Source organism: Carcharhinus amblyrhynchos, chromosome 5 (assembly GCF_965287045.1).
Source record: "Carcharhinus amblyrhynchos chromosome 5, sCarAmb.v2.hapA, whole genome shotgun sequence".
In the NCBI taxonomy this organism is placed as follows: domain Eukaryota; kingdom Metazoa; phylum Chordata; class Chondrichthyes; order Carcharhiniformes; family Carcharhinidae; genus Carcharhinus; species Carcharhinus amblyrhynchos.
Window position 1 is genome coordinate 81,398,579 of NC_137328.1, and position 24,800 is coordinate 81,423,378.

Sequence of the window (24,800 nt, forward strand, 5' to 3'; positions counted from 1 at the left end):
CTGTTGGGAGGAGTTTAAACTAAATTGGCAGGTGGAGGGGACACAAACTGTTAGTAGAATAAGGGCACAAAATCATAAAACAAGTCAAAGGGAGTGCAGCTGTATTAGGTTTCAAGGGGGTAAAGCCAGGCTGGATATCCTCCACTTTAATGCCAGGAGCGTTGCAGGTAAAATGGCTGAGTTGAGGACAATGATTGACACGTGGAAGTGTGATATACAAGGGCCATCACAGATATGGTTGAAGGAAGGACACGAGTGGCAACTCAACATTCAGGATATAGAATCTTTAGGCAAGATGGGAGGAGGTAAAAGAAGTGGAGGCGTTGCATTATTAGTTAAGGAGTCAGTTACTGCAGGAAGAAGAGATGATTTGCCAGAATTTTACCACCTTTCCCACCTGAGGCCAACAGAGAATGCCGTTCTGCAAGCTGCCTGAATCCAAGTTCCACAATTGGGGCGGGCGAAGCAGTAAAATTCTGACAGGAGGCATTAAATGAAGTTTTGTGAGTTGAGCTTAGGAATAAAAAAAGGTGCAGCCACATTAAGTTTATTATAGACACTCAGAGGGATATTGAGGAGCAAATGTGTGCTCAGTTTGTCGAGGTGTGTGAAAACAATAACAATAGGGTTATTAGCTGATTTCAATTTTCCCAGCATTAACTGGGGTACACATAGTGTTAAGGGCTTGAACGGAATAGATTTCTTGATGTGTGCAGAACTTTTTAAATCAATATGTGGAGTGCCCAAAAAGGAAGGGAACTGTGTTGGACCTGATTCTGGGGGATAAAGCTGGACAGATGGTTGAGGTGGTGGTGGGAGAGCATTTTAGTGATAGTGTTATGGACAAGGAACGAAATAAGCTGCAAAAAAAGTTTTAGATTGGGGGAGGGTTGATTTTAGTAAAATAAGGTTCTGGTCAAGGTAGACTGGGAACAACAACTAATGGGAAAATCTACAGAAGAGCAATCGGTGGGGGTGGAGGGGGTGAATGGGGAGAGTGCAAGCCCAGCATGTTCCCTCTAGGCTGATAGGTAGGAATAACAAGCCCAGAGAACCATGGATGAGCAGAGATATTCAGGATACAATGAGAGGAAGAAAAAGGCTTTTAAAAAGTACAAGGGGAGCGGTGCTGGGGCCTCAGCTATTTACCATTTATATAGATGATCTGGAGGAGGGAACCAAGTGTATGGTGTCAAAATTTGCTGATGACACCAAGATTGGTGGAATGGCAAATTGGGCGGAGGGTGTGGAGAGTCTGCAGAAGGATCTAGATAGGCTGGGCAAATGGGCCAGGAACTGGCAAATGGAATTTAATGTTGGCAAGTGCGAGGTGGTCCACTTTGGTAGGAATAATGGTAGGAAGGACTATTACTTACGTGGCGAAAAACTGCAGCAGGTGACGGTGCAGAGGGACCTCGGGGTCCTTGTGCATGAGTCGCAAAAACCCAGCCTGCAGGTGCAGCAGGTGGTCAGGAAGGCGAATGGGATGCTGGCCTTCATAGCGAGGGGGATTGAATATAAAAGTAGGGAGGTCTTGCTGCAGCTGTATAGGGCACTGGTGAGGCCGCAGCTGGAGTACTGTGTGTAGTTTTGGTTGCCGCACTTACGCAAGGATATTTTGGCCTTGGAGAGAGTGCAGAGGAGGTTTACTAGGCTGATACCGGAGTTGAGGGGGTTGAGCTATGAGGAGAGGCTGAATAAACTAGGCTTGTACTCGTTAAGTTTAGAAGAATGAGGGGAGATCTCATTGAGACATATAAGATGATGAATGGGATGGACAGGATAGAGGTGGAGAGACTCTTCCTGCTCAGAAAGGACAGTAGGACTAGGGGGCACAGTCTCAAGATAAAGGGGGGGGGGAGGGGGGAGGGGGGGGGGCCGCGGTTTGGAACGGAGTTGAGGAGGAACTTCTTCACTCAAAGGGTGGTGAATCTCTGGAATTCTCTGCCCGTTGAAGTGGTGGAGGCTGCCTCGCTAAATATTTTTAAGACGCGGGTTGATGGGTTTTTGATAAGCGAGGGGATTAAGGGTTATGGGGAGAGGGCGGGAATGTGGAACTGAGCCATGACAGATCAGCCATGATCTTATTGAATGGCGGGGCAGGCTCGAAGGGCTAGATGGCCTACTCCTGCTCCTATTTCTTATGTTCTTATGTCCTAAATCAATTGAGGCATTAGTGAGATATAGAAAGTGCAGGGTGAAGCTTAAGCAAGCAACTGGGAATGCAGAGAGGAGGTATAAGAAAGCTCTGGCTGGTAAAAGGAAAAATCAAGATATTCTATAAGTATATTAATGGAAGAGAATAACCAGGGAAAGAGTAGGCACCAAGGCGGCAAGCTATGGCCACAGAGCACTGGTAGAGTCACATTCACCTTCACCCAAGAGAATGAGGATGATGGTACGAAATTCAGGGAGAGTGACTGTGAGGTTATTGAACAAATTGACATAGGGAAGGACAAGGTATTAGAGGTGTTGGCAGACATAAAGGTGGATAAATCTCCAGGTCTAGATGAATTGTGCCCTAGGCAAGCATAGGAGGCAAGGGAGGAGATTGCAGGGGCTCTGACACATTTTCAATTCCTCTCTGGCCATGCAGGAGGTGCCAGACAACTGGAGAATAGCTAATGTGGTTCCATTATTTAAGAAGGATTGTAGAGATAGTTATAATGTAGAGTGAATCTCACCCTACATATAAATATCTCTCACTTTCAATGTCTTTCAGATTTGACAAAGGGTCATCTGGACTCAAAACATCAGCTCTTTTCTCTCCTTACAGATGCTGCCAGACCTGCTGATATTTTCCAACACTTTATCTATGGTTTAAGATTCCAGCATCCACGATAATTTGCTTTTTTTTAAACAAAGACTGTTTGTTTCTTAAAAGAGGACAGTGCATCAACTATCTACTCAAGGATAATCTCACGATGGAACAAGCTGCCAAAGGAAATAGTCACTTAAAGTCTTCAAGACCTTTAGATTATTTCCATTGTTTTCATTATCAGGATTACCATCTCAGCAGGTCATGGCTGGTTTAGCCAGCACTGCCCATGTAGATGTCGACGGAATATGGATATTGGTCAATGATGACACAACTGAAGCAATTTTTTTAACACCTCACAAAATTGTTTCCTCCCTAGGTAAGTAATGCATTTTTCCAACTGGCCTGTTAGTATCAATGCAATGTGGGTGAAGGGAGGTTAGACTGTTTTCTCATACTGGTAGCTCAGGTACATAGAGAGAAAGACCAGTGCTGCATTGTTTGGTGACAAAGCCAGTAAGAGGCTTTGGGTTTAACTATTGTGTCATAAACATTTTCTGGGCATGAACGGCAAGGATATTAAGTATGGAATGCAGATTGCTGGTCTGCTATGAAAGGGCCCAAGCAACAAGAGGGATGGATAATTAACTAAAAACACTGAATTTTTCACAATTCCAAACCCCACATTTTAATGACGTATCCTTGAAAATTGCACGTTTACGTAAAATAACTATACATCTTAAAATTTAGTGGATGCTTTCATAATTCTAGGCTAGCACTGGTGACTTGGTGCTAGTGTTATATTATCCATATGTCCATTGATTTCAGGAAATCCTCTGTTTAACATTAGGAAAAGTGCTTCACTCACTTTCCAGGAGCTCTGCCTCTACATTTTATAACTCATTATTCTAAATCAAATGCTATTGATTCTGTGATCTATATATCCAACAGCATTCTAGTTGTATCTCCATAATATTAACAATCTTAAAAAAATATATTGATTGTAAAACTGCATTACCCCAAGGACAGAAAGTTTGGAGTATGTGAATTTGAGTTTGTAGATCTGACAACACAATCATGGAATAGAAGTCCTGAAATATCTAAATCTGCTTCAGTGCATAAATATTTTTAAGCAATGGAATGAAGGGTGAATTTAAAAAAATAAATTGCAACTTAATAGGTTGGAGCATTTGAATTTTACCTGTTTTGAAAATAAAATTTTGTACAAGATGTGCCCATAATGTTCAACTTCAAAATAAATTAGAAGTTAAAGAAATGAGGGAATGTATCATTGCAAATATCTGAGGATCGTTGTAAGGTTTTATCTTGGAGGATATCTTTGTCAATCTGGGTATTGGCGTTGAGTGCCTTGTAAAATGCCTGTGTTTGAATAACCTTGTCCTATAGTTCCTGAAACACAGACACATTACAAAGAGTGTCATAAATCACACAAGATGTATCCAGCAAGACACAACAGAAACCTCATTGAGGGAATCTCATTTCATATATATATGTGACCCTGCAAAATCAAAGAAAATATGTGGCTTTAAATTAGGTTATTAAAGTGTTAGGTGAAAGGTGGTGACCTCATCTCTATTGCCACCTGAGACTTTGAATGCTCAAAACTTGCCATTTCAAGAGTAAGCGTGAGGAAGTGTTCACAACAAAGCAGCCCTGGTTTGCCACTTATAACTTTGTACAAAGATTATGACCTCCAGCACTTCACTGCCTGTTAACAAGTGAGTACTGAATAGCAGACAATAATTACGTCTGAGCATTCACCAATTGGGCTAATCAGATTAACTCAATTGCAGCTGGACTCTCACTTGCAAGTTAGGTGTGTGAAAATGATGCTTTATCCAATTTACCCCGATCAGTCAAGATTCAATGAAGTGTTTTAGAATATTTAATAACATTATAAAGAATTTCCTTTCCTTTATTAATATGGAGGGGACTGATGACTGAATGTATTGTATTACTGGGGAGCTGGTTAGCTCAGTTGGCTGGATGATGGTACCTAATGCAGTGATGCCAATAGCTTGGGTTCAATTCCTGTACCGGTTGAGATTGTTCATTAAGGTTTACCTTTTCAATCTTGGTTAACCAGGTTAAAATCACCACCAGCCAATCTATGGCAACTTTTATTTTATTAATTACTAACTTTGAACATACCTTGATAAATCTAGTGATACGATAGTCAAGTTCTTGGAAGATTTTTGTAGCAGTGTGAATTCCAAAAGATTTCTGCTCATTGTTGGATTCTGTTTCCAATTGCTAAAAATTGTGCAACAGGTTTACATGGGGGCGGGGCAGGACAGTGTAGGGGTCGGGGAGGTGGGGAGCAATCCAAGCACTAGGCTTCATTTCTAGAAGGATACAATTGAAAAGAAGGGAAGTTACACTGAACTAGTACCAAACCTTGGTTAGACAACATTTGGAGTACTGTAAGCCATTCTAGCCATATTAAAAGATGTTGAGGCAATGAATAAGTTGTAGGGAAGATTTATAAGGGTAATACCTGTCCTTTTTTCCTTCTTGAAAAAGTAGACTGAGAAGTGATCTGATAGAGGTCTTTAAAATTATTAAGTGTTTTAAATAAAGTGGATACAGAGAGAATATTCTCAGTTGTGGGAAAAAGCATAACAAGCAACCATAAGATCGTCATCAAGAAATACAATAGCGAATTCAGAGAGTGGTGAGAATGTGGAATTTGCTACCAAGGGAATGGTTGACTACCATAGATGCATTTAAGGAATAGCTAGATAAGTATATGAGAGAGAAAAGGTGGTTATGATAGATTCAGATCAGGGGAGTATGGTTTGATTGGGCCGAATGGCTGTTCCTGTGCCGGATATCTTACATTATTCAACCCTCTAACAGACATCAGAGGTACAGTGTGCTACTCCTGCTCTACTTAAGTGAGAATTTAACCTGAGGCCAAAGGTGAATAGCGCAAAATACCAGCAAGTTGTAAAGAGGTAGTGACCAAGATAAGATTAATCAAGGATTAGTGGTCAGGTGGCACAAAACAGGCTTTATAAACTGCAAATTGTAGGATGATGGAATGTAAACAAGGAAAATAATGATATATCACTCAAACTGCCAGAGTGTTGTCATTTGTGAGATCTCTCTGGAAAATTTTCCAGGGCCCATTAATTTCTAATTATTTATTTCTAATGATGGCACATGCTTCAAATAGGTAAAAATGATTGTCGGTTTATTGCTCACCACTCAGTTGTAAATTCAATTACAAATGTATGCCAAAGCTTTACACAAAGGATATTTAAAGACAAACATTTGTCAAATCATAACAGAAAGACACCAGATAAATGTCTCTGGGTAGTGTAAGCAATTCTGTTGTATGTTGAATGACCAGAAAATTGTAAGTGCTCAGTTATTTGTATCCCAAAAGGTTTTTTTTAACTTACAATTCATATTAGGATTATTGGGCCCACACATCTTTGTGATGAAGTTGTAGTTTCCAACAATCAACACAAGGTGCCACTCTCCTCAAACATTCCATCATTAATAGATGAACAGCCAGGTTGATCTATGTAAGTATTTTCACCAATATTTTCTCCTTCTGATCATATAATGATTCTATAAAGGTTCTGTAACACAACACTAATGAATATTTACTCATCTGAATGTGTACTTATTCCAGAAGAGCAATATTAAATAATTTAATATTAAAATCTAAGAATGTTTGAAATATACAAGTGCCTGTTATTTTTGAGCAGTAACTTCCCAAGGTAATTGGGATAAATGCATAAATACTGTGATAGATTAAGTGAGTGGTGCATAATGGAACATAGTAACAGGAGTAGTCAATTTAGTTCCTTGTCTGTTCCATCATTTAAAGTTTGTGTCATAAGTAGGCTTACATCAACACTGTAATGAAGTTAATGTGAAAATCCCCTAGTTGCCACACTCTGGTGCCTGTTTGGGTACACTAAGGGAGAATTTAGCATAGCCAATGCTTTCAGACCATGGAAGGAAACTGGAGCACCTGGAGAAAACCCACACAGACACAAGGAGAACGTGCAAACTCCACATAGACAGTGACTCAAGCTGGGAATGTAAAAGCCATGTAAGGCAGCAGTGCTAACCACTGTGCTACCCACATGTGAACAGGGTTAATTATGGCCCAACGCCATATAATTGCCTTTGCTTCATATTCCTTAGAATTTTTCTTAATTATATTATCAATTTAAACTTAATTGATCTACCTTGAATTGCTGTCCGTGAAAGAGTTCCAAACTTCTCTCACCCTTTGCATGTAGAAATGTTTCTTAAATCATTTCTGTAGGGTTTGTCTCTAATTTTTAAGACAAATCATTGATGCCCCAACCAGCAGAAAAAGCTTCTATCTCCCCTTTTGTTTGTTTCCCCATTTCTGAAAATTTCAATCAAACTAAGACCACCTCCCCCTGCCCCCCACCCCACCAATCTTCTAAACTTCAGGAAATAAAATCTTATAATCACTTCTCAGAGCTGCCCACCTTGGTTTAAATTACCATCCTAGTAAACCAGGGTGGTATGGTGGCACAGTGATTAGCACTGCTGCTTCACAGTGCCACGGACCTAGATACAATTCCTGGTTTGGGTCATTGTCTGTGTAGAGTTTACACATTCTCCTGTGTCTGTGTGGGTTTCCTTCAGGATGCTCCAGTTTCCTCCCACAGTCTGAAAGATGTGCTGGGTTAGGTGCATTGACCATGCTAAATTCTCCCTCAGTGCATTCGAACAGGTGCTGAAGTTTGGCAGCTAGGGGATTTTCACAGCAACTTCATTGCAGTGTTAATGTAAGCCTACTTGAGACACTAATAAAAAATTTTTAAAAATGCTGAACTCCTTCCAAGATCAATATCTCTTCCTAAGATAGAGCCATCCTGGGTGTTATATGTACTCATGATGTGGATATGCCGGCATTGGACTGGGGTAAACACAGTAAAAAGTCTGACAACACCAGGTTTTAGTCCAACCGATTTATTTGATAGTAAACGCACAAGCTTTCGAGGGGACTCCCTCTTCGTCAGGTGAATGGAGAGTTCTGGCCTCAGACAGAGCATATAAAGCACAGACAGTTTAGAGATTACTGATTAGAATGCGAATCTTTACATCTAACCTGCTGTTCAAGTCCTAAAGTGGCCGACAATGTGTGTGGAAGGAGCACTGATCACAGGTTAAAGAGATGTGTATTGTCTCCAGACAGTACAGTAAGTGAGGTTTTGCAAACCCGGGCAAGTCAGGGGGGTTACAGATAGTGTGACATGAACCCAAGATCCCTGTTGAGACCGTCCTCATGTGTGCGGAACTTGGCTATCAGTCTCTGCTCAGCAACTCTGCGCTGTCGTGTGTTGTGAAGGCCGCCTTGGAGAATGCTTACCCGAAGGTCAGAGGCTGAATGCCCGTGACCACTGAAGTGTTCACCAACAGGAAGGGAACAGTCTTGCCTGGTGATTGTTGAAGTGTTCTCCAAGGCGGCCTTCACGACACACGACAGCGCAGAGTCGCTGAGCAGAGACTGATAGCCAAGTTCCACACACATGAGGACGGTCTCAACAGGGATCTTGGGTTCATGTCACACTATCTGTAACCCCCGTGACTTGCCTGGGTTTGCAAAACCTCACTTACTGTACTGTCTGGAAACAATACACATCTCTTTAACCTGTGATCAGTGCTCCTTCCACTCACATTGTTGGCCACTTTAGGACTTGAACAGCAGGTTAGGTGTAAAGATTCGCGTTCTAATCAGTAATCGCTAAACTGTCTGTGCTTTGTATGCTCTGTCTGAGGCCAGAACTCTCCATTCACCTGACAAAGAGGGAAACCTCGAAAGCTTGTGCGTTTACAATCAAATAAATCGGTTGGACTAAAACCTGGTGCTGTCAGACTTTTTACTGTGTTATATATACCCCAGGCATTATCCAGCCAGAGCTTTTTATATTGTTGTTTAGTTGCTATTGTTAGAGATATAATTACTGTTCCCTAATCAAATATATATTTCATGGCAGCTGTAGTCTGGTAATAAAGCTAATCTGAACACATTTAAAAGTAATTTCGTTTGAATATGTTTAAAAAATCCTTAGCAATATCAAACCTCCTCTGGGTTTCACACTGACTTTGTTTTGGTATCTTCAGCTGTGTGTATGAGTGTCAATGTCAGTGGATGCATGTGTTCCTATCCTGTCCAAAGCCAGCAGCTAGCATTCCCACAATGTGCACATTAGATGCAAAGTGAAACATTTTCAATTTCCCGAACAAAGTCACTGGACCACGGACCATGGTGCAACCCACTTACGTCCAGATGTGACTCATCAACAGTCTGTTCTGACCTATTCACTGTAAAAGCCACGCATAAAAACATAAGAAATAGGAGCAGGAGTAGGCCATCTAGCCCTTCGAGTCTGCCCCGCCATTCAATAAGATCATGGCTGATCTGTCGTGCCTCAGTTCCACTTTCCCGCCCTCTCCCCATAACCCTTAATCCCCTCTCTTATCAAAAACCCATCAACCCGCGTCTTAAAAATATTTAGCGAGGCAGCCTCCACCACTTCAACGGGCAGAGAATTCCAGAGATTCACCACCCTTTGAGTGAAGAAGTTCCTCCTCAACTCTGTTCCAAACCGCGCCCCCCCCCCCAACCTTATCTTGAGGCTGTGCCCTCTAGTCCTACTGTCCTTTCTGAGCAGGAAGAGCCTCTCCACCTCTATCCTATCCATCCCATTCATCATCTTATACGTCTCAATGAGATCTCCCCTCATTCTTCTAAACTCTAACAAGTACAAGCCTAGTTCATTCAGCCTCTCCTCATAGTTCAACCCCCTCAGCTCCGGTATCAGCCTAGTGAACCTCCTCTGCACTCCCTCCAAGGCCAAAATATCCTTGCGTAAGTGCGGCGACCAAAATTGCACACAGTACTCCAGCTGCGGCCTCACCAATGCCCTATACAGCTGCAGCAAGACCTCCCTACTTTTATATTCAATCCCCCTCGCTATGAAGGCCAGCATCCCATTAGCCTTCCTGACCACCTGCTGCACCTGCAGGCTGGGTTTTTTGCGACTCATGCACAAGGACCCCGAGGTCCCTCTGCACTGTCGCATGCTGCAGTTTTTCGCCATGTAATAGTCCTTCCTACCATTCTTCCTACCAAAGTGGACCACCTCACATTTGCCAACATTAAATTCCATTTGCCAGTTCCTGGCCCATTCGCCCAGCCTACCTAGCTCCTTCTGCAGATGCTCCACACCCTCCGCACAATTTGCCATTCCACCAATCTTGGTGTCATCAGCAAATTTTGACACCATACACTCGGTTCCCTCCTCCAGATCATCTATATAAATGGTAAATAGCTGAGGCCCCAGCACTGACCCCGGGGCACTCCACTAGTCACCAACCGCCAATCCGAATAGCACCCATTGACCCCCCCCCCCCCCCCCCCAACTCTCTGCATCGATAAAACAGTTGCATTCCTGTGACAAAAAATTAGGCACTCAAAGGCAGCACGGTAGCATATTGGTTAGCACTGCTGCTTCACAGTGCCAGGGACTCATGTTCAATTCCAGCCTTGCATGACTGTGGAATTTGCACATTCTCCCAGTGTCTGCATGTTTTTTTTTGGGTGTCCCAGTTTCCTTCCATAGTCCAAAGATATGCAGATCAGGTGAATTGGCTATGCTAAATTGCCCTTTAATGCATGTTAGTATGTATGTTATAATGATTTGTATGTTTGATGGATTAACATCTAACATGGGTGTGGTCTGAGTGAGACACTGTTTTGGTACAGACTCAATGGGTCGAATGGCCTCCTTCTGCACTGCAGGGCTTCTACGAAGCTTGTCATCATTTCCTGGCCTTCTAATGTGGAGATGCCAGCATTGGACTGGGGTCAACATGGTAAGAAGTCTCACAACATCAGGTTAAAGTCCAGCAGGTTTATTTGGTAGCACAAGCCACTAGCTTTCGGAGCACTGCTCCTTCATCAGTTGAGTGGGAGTTCTGTTCACAAACAGGGCATATAAAGACATAATCTCAATTTACAAAATTGACCATATACAACGGTGTTGTGAGACTTCTTGCTGTTTCTAATGTGCCATCAGGAGGGAGAATGAGATAGAGAGGAACATTGGAGGGCACATTAACCAGCTAGCAGCTGGTTGGGGACCTCGCCATCCAGAATATATAAATGGTGTACAACAAAATAGCCAACCAAAATGTGAAATCCATGCAGTGAACATTCTTGTTTTGAGCTATTTTTAATTTCTAGAACCACTTGCACAGCTGGATTTCCGTCAAAAGGAATGAAAGAATCAGAGCATGCCCTAAAAATGCCCGTCTCTCTCAGCCTTGCTGCTTTGACTTTCTTTTATCAAGCTGTATTCCTTATTTCATTTTAGATTCAGTCCTCCCATCTTTTGGTTTAAGTTTTTCCACTTCTCTTTACAGATAGGGCAGCAAAAAGGAGTGGAAGGCCAGCTGTTCAGATGCAGATTCTAACTAGAAATGCCCACAGCTGAGGGCAGAGTTTGGAGGAAGAACAGATGTGGAGTCAGTAGAAGTTAATATTAATGTAGTTCTTAACCCTACCTAATACCACCAAAAGATTGTTTAAAGTTGTCAGTGGCTTATTTCCCCATCCTCCTCTTCTGGGCTTGTGTTGACTTTGTCCTCCCAGGAGAGATGCCAGCTTATCTCATAAGTCATCAATTATAGGTGGGATTGGAAAATAATTGAACAGATGTTTGAGTAATATTTTGCTAGTTTATTTGTCCTCAAACATGGCTAGCCACACTTTCTGGACTTCCACTTAAAAAGGCAACACTTGTAGAAGTATGTGGATATGGTAAAATCAATCTATTGCCCTTTAGTTAATATTTTTTAAACAGAACTATTTGCTAATGTTAATGGGAGTCATGTTTAGTCTGGAAAATGAGTGATATTCATTTGGTTAGTTGTTATTCATCCTGCCTGATTCTTTTCTCAAAACAGGTTATAGTCTCAAAAATAAAATGTGGGAGCAGATTTTAAATATACAGAGCTTTGTAGCACAAATTTATTCACTAAAAAGGTAATGAATTTTTGGAATTCTCAAGTGGTAAGCTGTGGATGTTCATTCATTGATTATATCTGAGAGGTCAATCAATTTTTAGGTACCAATGAAATGAAGAGATATGGGGTTAAAGTAAGAAGACAGAGTTGAGGTAGGTTTGCCAAGATCAATAGTGGAGCAGGCTTGAGCCTGATATTTCTTTTGTCTTTTATATACATTTTGGCACGGTGGCACAGTAGTTAGCACTCACAGGTTCTGGATTTGATTCCTGGTTTGGGTCACTGTCTGTGTGAGTTTCCTCCCACAGTCCAGAAGATTGGTTAGGTGCATTGGCCTTGCTAAATTCTCCCTCAATGTACCCAAACAGGTGACAGTGTGACTAGGGGATTTTCACAGAAATTTCACTGCAGTGTTAATGTAAGCTTACTTGTGACAATAAATAAACATGAAACAAACATTTTTCATATTTGAACTCCCCATATATCATCTCATTAAGTCTAGATACTTAAAACCAATCTATAATATTCTAACTTTCCTCTCCAAAAATAGACAGGTTTGTCAGATTTATGTTGATGCTAACAGTACATTCTTAGAAGTCAATTATTTCAAAAACTACTTACATTAACTTTAGACCAAACTTTATAGTTTTAGTAGTGAATCATGTGCACCATGTAGATTAGAAAACACTTTCTAAATAAATCAATTTTAGAACATTCCTACTGATCAAATTACTATTCTCTCCAGATAATGGATGTAATTGTGCTAGCCTTATCAACTTAATTCAAGAAATAGACACTAAGCATACACTTTCTAACAGAACTTTAATGCATGTTTCAACAGCATGTTTGACTTCAATAGCAATTTTAAATATACAAACTTGCAGGTTTTCCACTTTAATGAAATAGGAATGGAAGCAGAGTACAAAAGCAGGTGGTGCAAGAGAGACTTGGTGAGGCTGGTCTAACTAATGTTACTGAGATTGCTGGAATATTAGCACAAAGGAAAAGTAGAAAAGAAAATCAGAGCTCAACATTGATTCACAGGTGATCTATGACTCCTATTATTTTCTGCAGAGAAAATACACACTAGATTTGATAAACATGCACAGCTGTTGTGCAATTTCCAGCAATTCAGTTAGGCAGCTACATAGTAAGCAAAATCATCACAGCTCATTTGTAACTTGCACAGACCCTATTATTACTTTTATCCCATGAGTAAATCTCAATAGTGAGTCCTGCAATTACTGATTATTTTTGCCTTTTAAAAAAACCTGGACAAAGTGTATGGATACATTAGATTTTTAAAATATTCCTAAAATAGAACAAGGAAAAGACTGCATCATCATCACACATCTTAGAGGAGGTTCCTCTTTGTATCAAGATGCCAAGAGATAGTGGAACCATTACACAGGGCTGAGAGTGCCATCACTGGAAAATGAAGCACTTATCAGATGCATTTAATACCATCTGAATCATCTACGAAGTCCATCTACGGTAAAAGCTGCATTAAATCATTCACAGATGTATGTAAGAACATTTATTTTGAGAGTTTATAAAATTTTGATGAGCCCAATTTGCACACAACTGATTTTCACTTAGCAAGATCTCACTCCCAACTGAATTGCACTGAAAAGGCTTATAAATTTGAGAAGCCCATATATTAATTCACTGTGGCTATTCTGCACTGTTTACCAACATTGTGGAAGTATGAGAGAGAGAGAGAGAGAGCGCAAGTTATAAAGATGCAAAGTGCATTGGTGGTTCAATAAAAGGTGGTAAAAATAAGTTTGCAGCCATGATTTCCTCACACAAATATCACTGAGCTAGCAGTGAGTGATGTGGAAACAGTCAGTGTACCCAGACACTCTGTCATATTCTTAACAGTAAGACACAGAGCTCAACTTTACCAGACCTCAACCAATGAAACCTTAAAAGGACAAAAGGAGGTCGTATTTAAACAGAGCTAGATACTGCTTTTATTGTTAAACAGCAAAAGTTTGGAAAGAGAGCTGTTGTGGAAATACCAAGAAAACATTTACTTGTTTGGAAGAAAGTTCTACGATAGACCTTTTCATAATTTCAGTCAAGCACTAAGCTTCTAATTTTTCCTTCTCTGGGGGGATGGGCAGGGTGTTTTTTCAACACATCATGTAATATAAAAGGCATTTAGCACCCTTGATAAAAATCACAAATTATGTTTATAATCACTGGTCACCTGAACACTGAAGTAACAAGTGCAATCCACTAGGTGGCACCACTATCACAGCAGAGTGAACACAGAAATAGCACAATTTGCTCAACCTTCTTCTAGCAGGACATTTTGTTTATAAATAAGTTAAACTATTTACATATTTAGGCAATTACACTTACACAAACAGTTATCTAGTTTGTGCCCGAGAAGCACATCTGGGAATCCTTCCGAGGCTGTATATCAAACATCCTGATTTGACATGCAGCAAAGTAAATGTGAACACATTTAAACTGGTAGCCATTTTAAGTGTCAGTAAGTAGAAACATAAAGTGCCCTTTGTAACAACAGACCCTACTGCATGGATATCACAACTCATTAAAAAAAAATCTTTCAACAAAAAGTACATAATACTACAACCAACTTCATATGAACTTACATAACAAATTACACAATATGTACAATCTTATGTTTACTCAGGATTGCCATCTCATCATATATACTTATATACATATATACTTTTCTGAATATATTATAACAATATATATTTAATATTTTTTATAAACAGAAAACCTACAAAATCACAATCACAACAAAAGTTAACAGTCCAACATAAATGTTAAATAATACACTGTTGATTGGGGCAACATTGCTGCTTCTGGGGAAAATATGCCACCGTTCTTTCTTTGGGTGCAGTGTCTCCAGGTCTTGCAGAGCACTGTAAGCTGCTGCTGTAAAGTTTGCATCTCCAGTTGTCAGAAGGTCAAACACACAAGAATGGAAGTAGACATCCTTTACTTGGATTTTCTCATGGCATTTAGCTGTTGCAGTCTCTAACGTGTAAACACCCTTTGGTGGAGCCTGGGTGTGGTGCAGATGGTTTGGACTATTTGCTGGAAGAGGGAGATGTCCACCTTCATCAATACGTTCATTCATTGGGCAGCCACGGGCACAAAGCTGCAGTCCCTGGTTGTCATTCTCAGACAAAGCCAATGCCTCTGGCATTCTCAATGCAAAGGTTAAATAGCGTCCCACTTGGCGCACTATCACTGTCATGCCTATGTACTTTGCATGCACCTCCACATGTTTACCACTGACTTTCTCGGCTATCCACAAAGTCTTTATCCAGCCATTTCCCACTGTTGTGCCATCTATGAATGCTGCAGGCAGATCATCTGTCATCGCTTGGTAAACCTTCTGATCTGTACAGTCATGATAGGTTTTAAAAATGATGGTTATCTGGAAGAAATGAAACCACGCATACTCAGTATATAAATTGATAGATACGACATGGAATAACTAAGCAAATCAAATCTCAAATGTCCATTACTGAAGGAGTTCTTCATAAATCCACTTGCTATTAAAAAGTAGAGGCGGCTACTCACAGTCCATGCAGGCTATAGTGTGTATTTAGGTGGATGAAATATGCAGAAGACTGAAAATCTCTAACTCTGCAAGATTTTTGTTTAGGATAAAATTTGGTGCCAACAGTCACACGAACAATTCTCTCAGTTTCCGGCGTCCTCCCAGGGTTTCATAAAATGTCAAAATCCCCAAACGTGAGTTTGTCACTGCTTGTAATTGTGAAAACCCGAAGCCCCGTCAACTTGCAGACTGATTGCCTGCAGAGTTGAAGTTTCTAAAGGACACATCCGACTGAGAAATTAGCAACAATCGTTGAATCTGAGGCATAATTTTAATGAACTTTTTTTTCACCCTCAAGCTGCCGTTCATTTTTATGTATAATTAGTGGAAGGATGAGTATACTAGCAACACAAGCTGGAGACAGTGGCTCTTTTAAGGACAATACATACAAATCTAACCACTGTATTTAAATCGGGTATCCAGGTGTGAGACATGGTAAAATACTAATGCCCCTCAGAACACAAATGCTGTCATCAAGCCATTTACAGTTTTGTAATAAGATTTCAGCTTTAAGCCTACCAGTAAAGTTATCAAAATCCTAAGTATGCTATTAGCTCATTGAAAGAGCCTGCTGAGCATTAAGCAAATCAGACAACTATAAGCATTTTAAGCACTGCAAAAAAAATTCAAAAGACTATCTTCAATTAAAAACATTTAAATATATGTACTATGCTGACATCAAAACTTTTACAATGTATTTCTTTGCAGGATTATTTTTGAAAGCATTCCTTTAACGTTATATTTTCCCGAGACAAATCTACACTGTTTTTGTTATGCACAAAAACAACACAAATGCTAATAGCAGATCTTGAGTAAATGTATCCTTAAAATATGGTAATAGCAGTAACTGAGATTAAACAGATCACTGATTATATAGTATGCTCATTAGCAAATTGATCAAAACGGTCTTTCAATTAACATTTCCTTAAATCAAAAAAGGTATAAACGATGCAACTACAGTTAACGAGAGCAAAATGAGGCGGCTTTCAAGTTCAGTGGAAAGAAACTCAAGTGGTAAATTATACGGGACTTCATCAAAACGCATCTATGAATACAACTGTACAATAATTTAAATAAATCTAGTCAGACCATGTTAGCATCCTACTGAGTTCACAGCGCGATGTGAAAAATCCACAGATATCAGGTCACAGGTGCAGGGTCATTTTTAAAGTACCCTTTTTCACAAATTGAACTTTGCCAATGCACCAGTGAGAAGCCAGATACCTTTTTCCAAGTATTTGAACTATGAAGAGTAGATTCTTTGTCACGATCTGAAACTCTGCACCCTCTTTGGCTTAAACTGCTTTAGGGGTTTTATTGGTGTAACACTATTTTTACCTCGTAATAATCCTCTGAGAAAGGGACAGGAGAAAATAGTGATTAAAACACCACCAGGGAAATGACAATAGAAGAATTCACTGGTTCAAAACACAATAGGTTCTAGTACAGTCAGTCACGTTCTCCCTTCAACACAATCACCCACTAGATACTTCACATCATACCCATGGATAAACAGATAAGTAGCACTGTATGAAGTGGAAGTCTAATGGAGTGGAAAGAGAGAGTCCTGAAATATTGAAAGAAACAAAACAATTTGACAACAGTCGCAGCTGGGGATTCTCCTGCACAAACGCCATTCTAAGGAGGTTATAACATCCCATTTTACATCAGGGAATCCCTCATCCTGTGTTTGTGGCAACCCCCACCCTCCTCTAAAAATAAGAGAGCGGAATAGTGTATGTACCTTGTTAGTGGCTGTGGCGCTGGATCCCTGTACAACAGGGACGTTAGTTACTTGCACTGACAGGTAGTCGTTATCAATCAGGGGCCAAGCTCCTTCCACCTTGCAAGTCTGGAAGTGATCTCTGAAAGTCCTGAGGTGCGGGTCGCCAAATAAGCCGCAGAAGACATAGCGGCGGCCAGGCTGTGGCTCGGTGCCCACTGCAGCCCGGTGCCCCCGCACCAGTCCTGCCCGGTTCTCATAGTCACAGAAGCCCATGTTGTGACTGACTGGCACCAAGTCCTGGGCTGCGATCGAGGTGGGTCCTTCCCGGGAGCAGTTCCTCTGGCTCATCAGGTCGCTGATGCCCAGCATGGCCGAGTGGAAGGCCAGGTTGCCCCGGCACGCCTTGGCCGTGCGCTCGGTGCACAAGGCATAAGCCCGGAGGGCAATGCAAAACTCGGAGGCGAAAGCATTCAGAGCGGTGTTCAGGTGGGAGGTGAGAGCCACAAAGTCGGTTGTGCACTTCTGGATCCTGCACTGATACGGTTGTTGGCAGTAAGCTGCAGAGATAAAACCATGGTCAAAATGTGAAACACAAGGCGCTTACAGAGACGAACAGCCCTCCCCCCCCCACCAAAAATTGGAGCAAGTGATGGAAATCGCAACTAAGAAAGCACTGTATTCCTAAACTACCAATTTTATTCAAATATAGCCAGGCTTGGGCGGCTCCGTTTTAAGTTTGGAATGTTATGGAAGACAAGATTTCCCCGTTTATTAAACAATCCCCTCCCTGCAAAAGTGAGACCGAAAGCAAGCGCACAATAACTTTCTATGGCAGTGGACCACATGCTGCAGCTTCAACTTTGAGCTGGTTACATTGTCCACATTTGCCACTTGCCAAACAAGCCGCAGAAGCATAGAGGCGGCCGGGCTGTGTCTCGGTGTCCCCCCAGTGTTAAAACGTTACAAAGAGGTGCGAAAGAAAGCAAACAACATTGTGTCATCCTCACAGCTTCAGCACAGTGCTGGGGGGGGGGGGGGGCGCAAGTGGATACAAACCAGGGCGAGAAAGGCGATTAGCAGCTGATTTGTAATAAAGACACCAGGTTGGATTTATCTGTTCTTCCCAATAAATCAGGCGGTGACTTCAGGGGGTTTGGAGGCGATTCCGAATTTGAAGTGTCTGAGGAGACACAAATAAAGGAGTGTCGAGAAGTGCGAGCAGTGATCCAGCCATTTCATGCAAGCAGTAACTGGAGCTCGCTTTCCCACTTTCAGCAAACACCGTGGAAGTGAGAGAGGATTTCCCAGTGTGAAAATTCCCAGATTTTCTCCCCCCAAAAACAAAACAATCAAACTCTTCCCAATGTGAACCGTTCAAATGTTAAAGAGTTAAGACTCCAATCCAAAAATGTTTACTGCCTTACTGCTAAAAGAAAGGGTTAGTTACACAAAACATACACCGAGAGGAAAGAAAATGGGATTTCTTTCAGCAAAAGTTTACAAGTCGGAGAAGGGGGTGGGTGACAGATTGCTCTGCAAGTTTGCAGCAGACACACACATTAAATAAATGTAAGCACTGAGATTGCAGCAGTGAGCTGCTGAGGCCAGTGTATAACACTGAGCTCCCCAATGCAAGACGCTGGGACAAGGAGATAGGGCGGGGGGGTGGTGGTTTGTTACCTGTGTTGGCACACGTCGAAATGAAAAGCAGCAGAAAGATGAAGGCGGTGGAAGGGCGCTCAGCCCCGGGGTAATAAAATCCTGCTCTCCCCATGCCCATCCATCCAGGTTGCAGTGAGTTTCTCAAATACTTCACCGAGAAGGGGCAGCAGCGGCAAGAACCTCTCCTCGTCCTGTACAAACGCACGAAGAGGGGTGGGGGGGGGGAAGAGAGGAGGAGAGATTAATCACAAAGACGGTCCTGCAAACAGCATTGTTATTTTCAGTGAGGATGAGGATGAGAATGAAAATGAGGAAAGCAGCCCCAGCCCAACACACACACACACACACACATTCACTCCCCGCTAGCCACTGTCTGCACACACTGCACCCTAACCCCCAACTCACTGCCTATTGGTCAAGCAACTGGCCCAGCCCCCTCACCCACTGCCTCCTGATTGGTGCAGTGCCCCCGTCAATCAATCCTCTCCCGGGCCAACGTTCCAGAGTTTCCGCTGGCAGGTTGGGCTGAAGCGCATGACTTCATCAGGCCCACAGAGCAGCCGTCTGAAGCTGCAGCAGCAGGGACAGTGAGGACAGGGAAAAATCACTCAATCTCAGAGAGAAGACAAAAAGCAGCAAGAGAGGAGGAACAAACAACAGAAAATAATTGATGGGAAGCAGAGACAAACAACAGGAAGCAATACGGATAAGAAATACAAACCAGAATAGTAATATGAAATAATAATGAGAAAGGCGAGGGCAAAATATACAAAAAAACCCCTGAATTCATACATTCATAGTCCCACTCCAACCAGCAGAATGGTATAGGATAGCTGGTGAATGTGTTAAAAAGGAACATTTGGTAAATAAGCTAACTAATTCATAATAAATCAAATCAAATTGCAACTTCTCCAGAACCTGTTAACCCAACAGGTGTGCACAACAGCAAGACTAAACCAACATACCACAAACACAGTGATCTACACAACACCCTCCAGGAAAATTGGGTTTAAAAAAGCTGTTCATTTGGTTTCAACTGGAGAGCTCTAGACTGCTGTCTGATATTCACTCTATGATTGATATTTCGGCTGTGAGCCGCAGTGTTGAAGCATCACAGCGAGCTCAGGCTGCACACAGTCAGCCCTCAGCCTAGGGCAAACACACACTGTTGACTGTGCTGTCAACATATTTAAAAAAAAGTCCTCCCCGACCTCGCATTGAATAAACCAACATCCTTCAAGCCTGTGAAAGCATGTCTTGGCAGGTCACATCCTCCTTTGTGCTGCTTCCTTCCCGCTCTCTGTCGTAGGGCTGCAAGATGTTTGGAGTGGCAGGACATTCATTTGGCTGCAAAGTGCTTCTTCCCGCTTGTGTTTAAATGATGAGCCGAGGTGCTGGTGGATAATAAGCAGCAGCAGCAGCAGCAGTCAGACTGTGTGTGTTTCCAGGCACTATAGAGGGCGCAGTGGCTCTGCCTTCCCCAGCATCAATCCTCTCCGATAATTATAGCCACGGTTCGGTGCAGAAGTTGCACCGTGCGCCCGAAAAATCATTCATTTCAATAGAAATCTGACATTTCTTAAATAGTCTTTACTTTCTAAAATACGCGCGGATTATTATATCGATACATAACCGACTGGCACATGATGGAAGATTTAATTATAACAGTGTAACAACACCAGCAACACAACTGCGAGTAAAAGCTCAAAAAACTAATACATTACATTGTATTTCATGAAGTTATTTTTATTATGAAAATAAACAATCTCCTTTTCTGTCACACTTGGGCTCCCATGGGGTTGTGGTGTGAGAGATGAACGGATCCCAGACTTCCATGAATACCATTCGGAACTCATGGGACGGAAGTGCTGAGAAACAACGTCTGGGGTCAACTCTCTGCCCATTCCAACAGTCATGATGTGGAGATGCCGGCGTTGGACTGGTGTAACCTCAGTTTACCCAGTTTACTGGGTTTACCCCATCCCAACAGTACCAGGTATCTAACCTCTCCCAAGGGTCTCCTCACAATGCCATGTCACTCTTAGGGCAGATTCTAACTTGTACCCCCAATCCCAGAACACAGTTCATTTGTAAGCAATCACTGTATGGCCAGTGTGGTATCTTTTCATTAGCACAAAAGGTTGGCTTTAAAATAAGGTATTCATAATTCATTTCTAACATCTTAACACCTGGGCAGTGGTCCTTGCAGTTCTAGTGAGGACACTGGCCCTTTGATAATTACATTGGATATTTTGTGCAGACTCATAGGAGACAATTGGAAGCCCAATTTCTTGTCCAAGATAACATAGGATGGTGCTTGATGGGTTTTTGATAAGAGAGGGGATTAAGGGTTATGGGGAGAGGGCGGGAAAGTGGAACTGAGCCACGACAGATCAGCCATGATCTTATTAAATGGCGGGGCAGGCTCGAAGGGCTAGATGGCCTACTCCTGCTCTTATTTCTTATGTTCTTATGTAGTAACAGGATTTTGGTTTCAGTCATATTTTTCAGCACGTAATCTAGGTTGAACCATTGGTTTAGTGCTCTATTTCAGATGGGATGTCCTTCAGACTTTTTTTATTCTTTCACAGGATATGGGTGTCACTGGCTAGGCCAGCATTTATTTTCCATCTCTAATTGTCCTTGAGAAGGCAGCGGCGGTGAGCATAAGAACATAAACATAAGAACATAAGAAATAGGAGCAGGAGTAGGCCATCTAGCCCTTCGAGCCTGCCCCGCCATTCAATAAGATCATGGCTGATCTGTCGTGGCTCAGTTCCACTTTCCCGCCCTCTCCCCATAACCCTTAATCCCTTCTCTTATCAAAAACCCATCAACCCGCTTCTTAAAAATATTTAGCGAGGCAGCCTCCACCACTTCAACGGGCAGAGAATTCCAGAGATTCACCACCCTTTGAGTGAAGAAGTTCCTCCTCAACTCCGTTCTAAACCGCCTCCCCTTTATCTTGAGGCTGTGCCCCCTAGTCCTACTGTCTTTTTTGAGCAACCTTCTTGAATCGTTGCAGTCCATGTAGTCCACATCTATCCACAGTGCAATTTGGAATGGAGTTCCAGGACTTGACCCAGTTACAAAGGAGAAATGGCGATATGGTTTCAATTCAGGATAGTGAGTAACTTGGGAGGAACTTGCAACTGGTGAGATGTTAAGTCAAAGCCTCATCTGCTATTCAAATAGTTCAGATGGACATAAAAGATTGTCTGGCAATATCTGAAGTCGAAACAGAGTTCTGATGTCTTGGACAACTTTCTTCCCTGATCTAATGCCATGTAAAACAGATTAACTGTTCATTTATCTCATAACTGTTTGTCGGATCTTAGCATGTGCAAATTAACATCCAGATGTGTCTACATAACAGCTCCTGCAATTCAAGTAATTTATTGCATGTGAAATACTTTGAGATGTGTCTGAGAACAAAACACTTTACAAATGCGTGTTTTATTAATGAGTATCTTAATATTGTAATTTCCAAAAGTCAAGATAGCAGAGAGTAAAAATATATTCAGCTCACTCTTGGGTTATGCTTAGCATAGGTTCAATGCAAAGGAAACCTGTCTTTATTCTTCCCCAGTAATGTGCCGTTAGAATTGCATCTCTACACAATGTGGCAAAAGTGTTAAATTTAGCAGCACCACATTTGGGTAATTTTAATTTTGAAGACCTAAATGCTCACACAACTAAACTGGAACTCCTCACTCTAATTTCATTGAATTGTTACTGCAATGAGTAAGAACTTCCTATGCATCAGTTTCACCTGACTATGAAAACAGGTTCATGAATCCTAATAGTCTTCAATATTTATAAGCATTTTTTAAATTACATTTTCTCTTTTCCTTTAATCTCCTTCTCCCAAGCTGACACTTGCCTGGTCTGGACAGAAGGAAGTCCAATCTGTCATGATCACCAGGGATGAAAATAATTCCATTCTTCCATCACCTCTCCCAGTCCATTGAACATTGCTAATATAAGTGGCTCTCAAAACAGTTTCCTTTTGACATCGACTACATTAATGTGGCTGATGAAAGTCTGACTGAAATCTGAGAGTCAGCACTAGGAATCAAATCCTCCAGATACATCAATACTGTAGAATTGTATCTGGAAAGTATCACTTACGATTATTTAAAGAAAACTGTCAGTTACATAGGGGTTACAGTGGAAGTGTTTCTTTATGAATCACACCTAGTTGATATTTCATCCACAACACCTTATCTTCAGTTGGAGAAACCCAAAATTGTTAGTATTTTTGAGGTTAGTAAAAGTAAAGTCGCAGATGACTATAGGCTGGTTGACTGGTAGTGATTTAACCTGAGGATCACCACAGCTCAGGTGAGGGGCAAGATTGAGATGGGTGGACCTCAATGAATAACCTCAACCAGTACAGGAATGAAACTCATACTGGATCACTAACCGGTTATTCAGCCTATGGAGCTAAACAGACCCCCAGTTAGTACAAGCGGTATTCAAACAACCAACTACATTTCCAAAATTGCTATTTAGTTCAAGTGACAATGTAAGAACAATTTTTTTTTAAATAATTCAGTACTTTTGTGTCCTGATCAACATAAAAAATTGTTTAGACATTAGATTCTCCTGAATGTTTTATATCATGAGTGAAATATTAGCTGTCAGCAGCGTAAAAAGAAAAAGATGTGTGTTACTGGGCATTCCTGTGGAAATTCTTAGAACTCATGGAAGACATTTGAATCTTTTCAACCATAGAAACATGCAGTTTTTTTTCATCATAACTCCATAACTTCTCCCTTTCAACATGAAATGCACGTTAAAACCTGCCTGTCAAAAATCAAGACTTCAAATGAAGAGGCAGGTTAGAAATAAAACTCTGAGAATGATGGGGCTGATGACTTCATAATCCTGTTAGGTTCCTAAAAGAAACTTGCATTCTTATAGAACAAAAATAAAGGGCCAAGGGGTTTTTCCATGTGTTGAATAATTCATAAGGGAATTTGGTATTCCCAATATTTAGGGCAATTGTTGAATAATTTTACCTGAATCTGATCCACATTTCAACTATGCCAATATTCCAATCAATTACACTCACAATCTGCTTCACCCTTCTCTTGGCCAAGTTGCTGGGTGAGAAAACTAAATGTGGTTTCAGTGGAAGGGAAAATCAGAAAAACATTATCGTCTCCCCAGTTTGTATATTTTCTGTTGATAGAGGACACAAAGAGTTGCAGCAAGATTGTTTGCTCCCCTCTAGTTTCAGATGGACATAGATGTAAATGGGAAAGAATAATGGGTGGGGTTGGGGAGGGGAGATATTGGAAAAAAATCTCATTGTGTCCTACCCACTTCAGAACACACTACAGTTGTTGTGTCTCCTTTGGATAAATTAACGTTTCTTGAATCCATTGTTATAACCAAAAAGAGTCGCTCTCCAAGGTAGTTGCTCTCTTCTCCATCAAGTGGAAAAAGTAAAGAATTTGGAGTTTATGCAATAGCTTGTGTGGATAAGAGGAATGGATACCATTTGCGATGGGTGGCTGTGAGGCATGGATATGAAAGAACAATAGAATATGAGCAAGTGTGACTGCTGACCAGATGGGGATGTGAGATGTCTGGAGAGAGGGGAATGAGTGGAGCTGTGAGATGTGTTGACCAGAGGACTACTGTGCAGGAGAATGCTGGGAAAGTCAAGAGTGTGGGCCTCGGCACCTGTAATTCCAATAACATTCACTTTTTCTGCCCTCCTGACATCCTGGACCCTGTTGGTACTCACTTCCTCAGCCGTTATCATCCACTCCTGTTTGGTTGGAGAGGTTGTCTTCTTCCTCCCATTCTTGGGAAAGAGCATCTCACTGCAGTCCCTCAGATCCCAAGGCAGCACCTCCAGTTAAACGTGGGGGTCCTGGGGAGCAACCTTGCCAGGTCTCCTCCCAATGGTACCCTCAAAAATCCATGTGGAGCCACTTTTGACCCATGCTGGGTCACTTTAATTAGATATCCTTCCT

General features: G+C 41.6%; 1 protein-coding gene across 7 annotated transcripts in view; it reads right to left on the minus strand.

The window, feature by feature from the left end:
* Positions 1-12,620: 12,620 nt before the first annotated feature.
* rgmb (repulsive guidance molecule BMP co-receptor b) overlaps positions 12,621-24,800 on the minus strand; it is a 156,834-nt gene continuing 144,654 nt past the window's right edge. For 6 of the 7 annotated variants that reach the window (XM_080189080.1, XM_080189079.1, XM_080189081.1 and 3 more), the window contains 3 exons: positions 18,829-19,001; positions 17,167-17,705; positions 12,621-15,236 (listed from right to left, as the gene is read on the minus strand). In XM_080189080.1, the coding sequence (XP_080045206.1) occupies positions 14,571-15,236; positions 17,167-17,705; positions 18,829-19,001 (1,378 nt within the window). In that variant the 3' untranslated portion in view covers positions 12,621-14,570. Of the gene's footprint in view, positions 15,237-17,166; positions 17,706-18,828; positions 19,002-20,021; positions 20,205-24,800 lie in introns of those variants that run through there. The other variant, XM_080189075.1, reaches the window with a different exon arrangement.